The sequence below is a fragment of the Poeciliopsis prolifica genome, unplaced genomic scaffold, assembly GCF_027474105.1.
Source record: "Poeciliopsis prolifica strain line A6 unplaced genomic scaffold, Auburn_PproV2 SCAFFOLD013, whole genome shotgun sequence".
Lineage (NCBI taxonomy): Eukaryota > Metazoa > Chordata > Actinopteri > Cyprinodontiformes > Poeciliidae > Poeciliopsis > Poeciliopsis prolifica.
Window position 1 is genome coordinate 6,253,381 of NW_026562388.1, and position 8,801 is coordinate 6,262,181.

The following is an 8,801-nucleotide window of genomic DNA, read 5'->3' on the forward strand; positions in this document are numbered from 1 at the left end:
GGGTTTTAGTTGTGTTGAAATAGAATTTTAAGTTAGCACAATACTGCACAGGATAGTTTTGACACATATGAAATATATCATAGAAAGTTAAAGTACACTATATGTTCATATAAATTTAGATGAAACTAAAACAACGGCTCACTCTCTGAACGCAGATAAATTCTTAAAGGAGGATTAGACAGAAAACACAGGCCTAGACTCCTTGGATCTCTTTAGATAGGGAGCCTGTCTGCCAGGCAATTAACAAATTCCTGAGCATGGTTCAAAAGTTCACTAGGATCTTAAAACTTTTTATAAATAATTTTATCTATATTAGAATTAACTATATTTCTTTAAGCATGTTTTGAATTAGTTACTTATTAGATCCAAACTTATAGTCATTATTTAGCATTACATTTTGTGCAAGCTTGGTTAAAAAAACACCAACTAGTTTCTTGTTAAAGCATCTTGAGGCAGAGATAACGTTCCAGTTCCACGCTGTAAATCAGGTCGGAGCCTGGTACGAGAAGAGCTGGGGGTTTGGGTCTAAGAGGTAATAAAATTAACATTTAAGAGAGCCCACACAAAGGAAAAGAACACACCTCCTAATGCATATATTTAAATGAGGAGAATACACATTCTATAAAATGATTTGTTTTACAGCAGAAGTTGGAATCTCTTTGTGCTGAGTGAGAGTTTCCCGGAGGATGCATCTTCTGTTTTTTTCCTTTTTACTCAGTTCTTTGTCTCTGTTTTGTCATGTCTTGGACTTTTGAAAATCTAGGTGAGATGCTTATTGTAACATTCTTCTTGGATTGAATTTCTCTGGATAAAACTCTGAATATCTGAAGTCTGATGTCGTATGATTGCTCTTTTCTCTCTGCACACTTACACAGACACAAGAATTCGGGACAAAGAATTAATTAACGAGGTAAATCAAGTTATTCCTATTTTTAATTCTTAACAGTTGCAATAGACAAGGTGTGCAAGGTGTGGAGACAAAAATAAATCCTGCTAGTTGTGTAAAAATGGACATTTTGAGAAATCTTAACTGACTTCATAGTGCTGGTGGTGAGAACAATCCAAATTCAACCTTTATTGGCTCCATACAGACAACATGGTGCCCCACAACTGCCACTAATTTCCTAGCAGCTTGCATTCATGTATCTTGTGAGACTTGACACAATTGGTCACTTTTGTGTAATTTTCTCTCTCACCAGATAATGGCAAGAAAACAACTTCCTTGAGATCTGAATCTTCAGCAATTCCAGACTCTAAGTTTGCATCCTCATCTGTTGGAAATGAATTGAACTTGAGTATTGATGCTCCTGATGAGATGACTCACTCCAACTCTACTAGTGCGCCAGATACTCTATCACAAAGAGCCTTTTATGTTGGACCTCCATTGCATGAAGAGAAGTCAGCTGGCTTCTTGATGCAGCCACTGATGGTCTCAAGTCCAGGAGGCTTGTATCTATTATCCAATCCCTGGTTTGGACCATTCCATGAAGCTGTATATCCCAGCCCTGACTCTCATCCATATACTTATGGTGATAGCTCTAGGGGATTTCTTTATTACAATTATGGTGGCATCCATGCAGCATCTCTTCGTTATGGCCACAGTTATGGTTCTGCTGGGTCTCCTCATTACAGTTATGCTTATGGCATGAGTGGTTTGCCTCTCCAAGCATATGACCACAGGGTGTCTGCATCGCCTCCCTTTGGGGTGGGCCCTCCACCTGGCTATGGCTACTTGCCCTGGCAGCCTTCAATACTTGATCCTGAGCTGTTTCTCATTAGAAACATTTTAAGGAAAGTTCATGAAATGCCACTTGCTCAGCCCTGGATGACTAGTGAGGTGCCAGTGGTAACGAAGCCTTCTGTGTACCCTCCATCTCACCTCAAGCAATCAAACATGGGTCATCATAGAGGAAGAGACCTCCTTTCTGACAATCAGTACTCCAACAGTGACTATTCTTTAGAGCCTGAAACTGACACAATGCAACAACAAGATGTTGCAGAAAGTGACTTAGAAGGCAGATTGTCTCTTTTTGGTAAGGCAAAATTGAGTGTTTATTGCTGGAACAAAAGTTGCCATCTTTCAGGGTGGACTTTTCATCTGGCTATCTGGAACTTTTTAGATGTGGACAAAGAGCTGATTAAAATTTGTGGGAAAACTTCAAACTGGCTTGACTCCTATCTTTATCGTGTAACATTGCAGCATCTGTATAATGAGGGACTTCATGATGAAGCTGACTCAGTTGGTTTATGTTGACTCTTTAATGTATGATTAAATGGACTGCTTCAGACACATCACTGGATCTCAGAAAGATGACAGGATTTGTCAAACTGGCACCTTGAAGGGCTGCTGCTGAACCAACAGGTGTCAGAATTTATTTTTATTTTATTATTTTTGCAAGACCTCATGACTTCATTTTCTGAACTGAGATTGGAGCACTGAATGCTGCCTGTTTGGTTCTGATTGGGTTGCAGTTTTCTAAGCTATTCAATGGGTTAAAGGAAAGTTTTCTATTGAAATTTTAAGATTACTTTAACTCCGTTTTTAGGTCTGAGTCAATTACAATTTTATATGTACTCAACACTTGACTGGACTAATCTGATTTTTGTATGGTTATGAAAGAGGATGGAGCCCAAAATGAAAAATTTACTTAAAATGCTGTGCAATTTGGGAAGGGAATGTAAAAGACAAAATGACATTAGTCATCTTTCTTTTCTTTTTCTCTGTCCATTTTAGTTCAATTATGCCTGCAAAATTCAGAATTTGTACAAGGCATATGCCATGACTCTCTAAGCTGAATGCTCCATTTAAAAGAAAATTCTTGTGAAATTTAACCTTTATGTGTAACAGAGAATAAAACCAAAGATGTTTTTGAATTCCTGCTGAAAGTGATTCACTTTTCCTTTTCAGTGAGGAGCAAAAACTACAATATTGTTTTGCAGGCTATAAAAAGCCATCATGGGCCAGCCCCTATTACACAAATGAGCTTATGTTCTTACAAGTAGGTGAGTTTTATTTGGTTTAACGTGCCATATGTTAATGCGGAGGAGTTCACTGAAAGCCCTGCTAATCCTTTTAGCTGCTTGTCCTCCAGAAGGTTCAGAGGGACACATTTCACAGCAGGACACAGACAATTTTTATATGGCTGTAATTCTGTGGATTTATTTTCTGTATTTGTAACAGGTAGAAGCAATTTTTGGAATGGATTTATCAGATTTTTCTTTCGATGGACGACTCGTAAGGGATTGTGTAATTCTGTACAGCCTCGGCCATCTGAAAATGACAGATACAGCAGGTGGATAAGAATCTTGGTTGGATTTTAATTTCTCTTGCAATTGCTTTGTGGGAAAACATAGAAGTCACCTTGTATTTTCAAGACTGAAAAAATGGGCTGCTCACCCTCCAAAAGTACCAATTTGGGCAGTTTGGGTGCCATGAGGAGGGAAAGAATGTTACCTGCAGTGCCTCAAGAAAAGAAGGATGAAGATGGAAGAAAGAACAATGTAACAGGATCTGGAAAAGGGGAAGCAAAGGGTAACAAGGAATCTCCACATGTCCAGGTACTTCAGAAAGAAGCACAAATGACACCACAAAAAAAGAGATATGCCACTGAAGAAGTGAACACTGAGGTAAATAACATTGATAAAGGTGAGAGTACAGCAACAGAAAAAGTCACACTGCCACTAAGAAAGGATAAAAACTTTGACAAGGAGTTAGCTGATAAAAAGTCTAGCAGGAAACCAAAGAAATTGGCCAAAGGTACTAAAGGTCCCAGAAGGAAAGACCAGGAAAAGATATCTACAGATCAAAAAGTAGACTTTCCAGAACCTTTAGTAAAAGCTCATCAAGCTGCATATGCCTTTTTGAATCCCAGTATAAACAAATATGATTCTGTACTTGAGCTCATGGAAGAAGCCACGCAAACTCAGATTTCTGTGCAGACAATGATAGCCTTCATGGCTTTGCGCTATGAGGAAATTATTCAGGGACTGGAAGAAATGACAGAGGAGGGGGAACAGGTTTTGAAAGAAAATGGAGAACATCTTGCTTGGCCAAGCCAAATGAAAAATCTCTCATCTTCCCAGCGGACGACTGCTCCGATTAGCTCAGAATCGCCACCAGATTTGTTGCAGCAGCTTCTTCAGTACACCACTCAGAGGATGAGGAATGTGAGCCGGACTGTTTGTGGAATTGGAGACTCTGCTTTGGAGGAAGCAGTGGATTACTTTGCCTCAGTGTCAGAGCTTTTAGAAGAGAAAATGAAAATCAAACGCACTTTGGAGGCCAGGATGATGCGACTCTTAACCCAAATAGAAATGGCCTCCCTGCGCAAGCCTGGAGGAGAGGATTCAGCTCTGTTTAGTGAGGACAGTGGTATTGGGGCTGAGAATGAATCCATTAATGGATGCGAAAAGCATCATAGACGAGAGAGTTGTGGGTCCAATGGGACAAACAGAACTCCACTCAGTCCTACAGAGTACACTGCTATGAACATCACTGGAGCATCGATAGAAAAATGTGGGACTCAAATAAGTCCAAGTTTTTCTCTCACTTCACTCAACTCACTTGATTCGACATGTACCATAGTGCCTAATGACCAAAGAGATTCGCTGTTAGGCTCGGCCTCCCTAGATGATGGTGAAGACGAGAACAATGATGAAGAGGAAGGAGATAGAGGTGTGAAGGATGGAAAAGTAGGATTCCCGGTAAGATCTAAATCTTCACCCATGAGTTCAGCAACTCCTCCGCTCCGCATACCAAGAAAACGCATAGAAAATCCTCAAAATGTAGAAATGACTCTCAAGATGAAAAATGCTGTAAGTGATAGAATACGGTTTGTACAAAAGCAGAACACTGGTGCCAAAGCAAAAATAGCAGGCACTCCAAAGACCACTAGACAAGATTGGACAGATGAGGAGGTGCAGTCTCCAAGGAGGCCTCAAACAGCAACAGCTGTTCGGAGAACAGAAATAAAAAAGAACCCAGTTGCCAGGGGTCAGCGTTCTAGGTCAGCAGAATCCTTGCGGAGTAAAGGTGAAGATCCAACTCTGTTTGAGCTAGAAATGACTCAGAATGCTCTAAACCAGAGATTACAAAGGATGAGTAAAACCAAAGTGGTAGGAAACTCAAAGTCGGTTACATTTAAACAAACACAAGGAAATTCACCTGCTCAATCGCCATCAATAAATCGAAAACAGCCTCCACAATGTAAAAACAATAATAGCCAATTACCTAAAGACAAAACACGTCTCTTAAAGCACAACAACAAAAAAGAAGTCATCTGTGATGTTAACAAAGATAAACAGGAAGACAAAACAGAATCCACATGTCATATAAAAACTACTCCTCCACCTAGCCCTCCTTTATCACCACAAGAGTCGTCTGGCTTTCACAGGGGCAGGAATTCAGTCAAAAAGCTGATTGATACCTTCAGCCAGGGTATAGAGGAAAGAGAAACTCCTAAGGTTCTTGGGCCTTTAAAAGGGGTGCGAAAGTGTGGTGTCCCCATCCTACCAGGTTTAGGAAATGTAGAAGCAGTTCTTAGTATGGGAGTGACCAGCTGTAGACCTGAGTCCACAACATCTGAAAAAAATGATTATTTTGATCTTGACAATCTTCCTCCACCTCCTCTGGAAGTACTGATGGACACTTCTTTTGAAAGTGCCCAAAGTGGATCGACTGCAGCAGGAGATGGGACTACAAAAGTGGGAAAGTCACCTGTGCTAAAAAGGCCTGCTGTATCCCAAAGACTTAGAGCTTCAATTCAGACTGTCACAGTATTACCAAGCAAAGGAGGCTTACCACAGTCAACAAAGATTGTTTTTCAAGATACACCTGCTTTTTCAAAAGTCAGTCAACCCAATGGAATGGAGACAGAATCATCAAACTATCAAGTTAGAAAGATCTTACACACACAACGATCTTCTGACTCAAACTCGGAGAGCTCCTTGATTAGAAGGGAAGCAACCTCAGAACCCCAAGGAGAATCACCTGAAGTACAGCATAACGGGAAGATTTCAGTGCCTCAACGTAATACCACTGCAGCTATCATGCCTCCTTCCTCAGTTGCCAGTAGCCAACCACTTGGCACTCCACCTGTCTCTAAAGGCCGGATGTTACCTTCCACTCCGTCTACCCCAAGTAGTTTGCATAGAAGACTTCCCAGCCCTCTTGGTTCAAAAAAGGAAGTTTCAACACCCCCAGCAAATAGCTCCCCTGTTAACAAGACACCTTCTACACCACCGGCACTTCAACGGAGACTTCCCAGCCCACCTGTTGTAAACCAGAACTCTTGCACCTCCTACCCTTTCAAAGCACCATCTCCACCAGCCTCACCAAAGGTACAAAAAGGGTCAAGGAAGAACAGCACCGAAGAATCAAGTGCACAGATGTTCAGTAATGCTCGTTCAGTGTTCTGCCCAGTTTCTCCATCCATGTTTGAGGCCCAGCCTTGTTCAGTCATCCAACCACATCAAGCATGGACTTCCAGCAGGGTTTCAGTTCTTTCCAGTTGTTGGGGGAGTCGCGGAAGGTTCCCCGTGTCTGTACAAGGACCACGACCCTTTGTTCGACGTAGCCAATCAGACAGAAGGCCAAGTCTAAGCATGACTTCCCGATTCCAAGGAACTTCAGTGGCTGAAACTTGTGGAAGTGAACCAGCAATATGTACAAAGGGGTAAGATTTCTTTATTTTTCTAAATCCTTCAACAAAATAATCATGCTTTCTGAAGGTCTCTCAAAATGTTGTCTTTGATTTAAAGCAGAGGTCTCAAACTACAGTGATAGAGGGCCAGAGTCCTGCAACTTTTATATGTGTCTCTTTCCCTACACACTTTAATTCAATGGCAAGACTGCTTCAATAACATGCAGTGAAGCTCTAGAGAGCTCTACTGATTAGTTACTGAAGCCAGGTGTGATGAAGCAAAGAGATAGCTAAAAGTTGTTGGACACTGGCCCTCAAGGACTAGATTTTGAGACTTGAAGAAACAAAAGGAAAAAGGTTAATTGTATAGAACAAATAAATGTGTTAGGTCTCAAAGCCTGTGGAGCACATCAACAGTTTTTGAGATCTATTGGACATCAAAGGCCAGACACAAAAACTAAAAGCCACATTGCCTCTTTAGTAATCTTTTTTTAATTACTTTATGAGAGGTGAAGTCCAACTCTCTCTCCATCTGTTATTTCTAATCAACTCACTGTCAGAAATGGCACAAAATTAGCCTCATGATCCAAATGGAAAATAATCCTTCACTAAGTTTTATGTAGGGTGAACTCAAAAGTGGTTCGTCCCTTGGAAGCAGGCAGAGGAGCATCCAGAGCTCAGAAACAGTCTCTGATTAAATAAAGGTTGTTGTCTTTCAGCACAATGTGACCTGACAGCATTTGTTTAATTTAAAAGGATGATTTCTGTTAACAGCCCTCTGGAGCCCACCAGGCATGCTGTGCTTATCACTAAAGTAAATTTTATTTTCACTTTAACAGGCTAGATGACAATACAGCCAGACATCGTGAATTATGGGGTAGCCAGTCAGACCTCAGGACAACGCCACGCTCTGCATCACACCCGGATCTGTGTGTTGTTGGACAGGCCTTACACAGGAGCTAAACAGGGCCAACACCGAGGCTGTGGGATTATAGATTAGCAAGCATTACTGTGGATTTAAAATTGTCTTGTTTATTTCACTTGGAAGAGAAGAGGAGCTATTTCCATCCACTATGTCATGTAACACGCCTCCAGATACTCTGTACTTGGCTTCTTTCTCAACAAGTTGTGTTGCTGTTAGCTGTTATTGTTATTGTGCTGTTTTTGGTTTTTATGTTTACAAAATATAAGACTTGTTCATTAGTTATGGACGATTATAATACAACATCTGTTGGACAAGTCTGATCAAGATTTTGATCAGTTTTTTGTAGGTAACATTTAACAAATTGAAGAAAAACAAATTCTGATCAGACATTCAATTTAAGACAAGTGTGGTCAAAACTGGTGGTAGAAAACCAAGTGCTAAACGTTTACATCAATTAAACTACATACATTTTTATGAAGAGAGACATCTCTGTTATTTTTTGATATTTTCTTTGTGATTTGTTTTTAATTTTTGATGTCCATGTGATGTGAAATTTATTTAATTTTCTCTAAAAAAACATTCATAATTTTTTCAGTCTGTCATTTTTACTATTTCTTTATCATTATTACTAATAAAAACAAAACAAAACAAAACAAAGCCATTACTTGCGCCATTGTTTCCATGACCAATAGTGCTTAATCCAATAAAGCTGTACTTAACTTGTGTCCAGAAGCAGCTCTCTCTCCTAGTGGTTTGCCAACTTTCAAAATTACTCCTAAAATGTATTCTGTCCTGCAGTGAAGCCATTTTCCCATCAGGAAGAGTTGCAAGGAAAGTTTGAGACTTCAGTGGATAAAATGCAGATAAATGAGTGTTCTCTGTATGTCTTAGATGATGTATATTTGTACATTTATGTATATATATTTGTACATTTATGTGCAAATATGAGAACTGATCTTTCAAACAATTGAATTTTCCAGCTTTTTAGACTTATTTTTCAAGCTAGAGTAGTTAGATCCTGATAAATTTGATGTTGATGGACATTTGCATTTGAGGGCTTTTGGTTTTTATCCTGCAGAAAACACATTCAAATATAAAAGTGCAATCTCTCCCTGAGGACATCCTCAGTCTCCCTAAAGTGGCACAAAAATAGCCATGTGATTTAATTTCTGCTAAGTGCAAAGTGTGATTGTTTTTCCGTAGGGAAGCAGAAGAAACCTGCTGTGAAAACCATA

The 8,801-nt window shown here is 39.9% G+C and overlaps 1 protein-coding gene across 1 annotated transcript; it reads left to right on the forward strand.

Moving 5' to 3' along the window:
* The first annotated feature begins 3,094 nt into the window (after nucleotides 1–3,094).
* pcare1 (photoreceptor cilium actin regulator 1) lies at nucleotides 3,095–8,255 on the forward strand. The gene is made up of 2 exons (XM_055038854.1): nucleotides 3,095–6,674; nucleotides 7,481–8,255. Exons 1-2 carry the CDS (start codon nucleotides 3,385–3,387, stop codon nucleotides 7,602–7,604), a joined length of 3,414 nt encoding a protein of 1,137 aa, XP_054894829.1. The 5' UTR covers nucleotides 3,095–3,384; the 3' UTR covers nucleotides 7,605–8,255.
* Nucleotides 8,256–8,801: the final 546 nt, after the last annotated feature.

Excerpts from the sequence above, each read along its gene's own strand:
- pcare1 (XM_055038854.1), top strand. The coding sequence starts at position 3,385 with ATGGGCTGCTCACCCTCCAAAAGTACCAATTTGGGCAGTTTGGGTGCC. Across the intron at positions 6,675-7,480 it reads CCAGCAATATGTACAAAGGG|GCTAGATGACAATACAGCCA; the intron begins GTAAGATTTCTT and ends TCACTTTAACAG.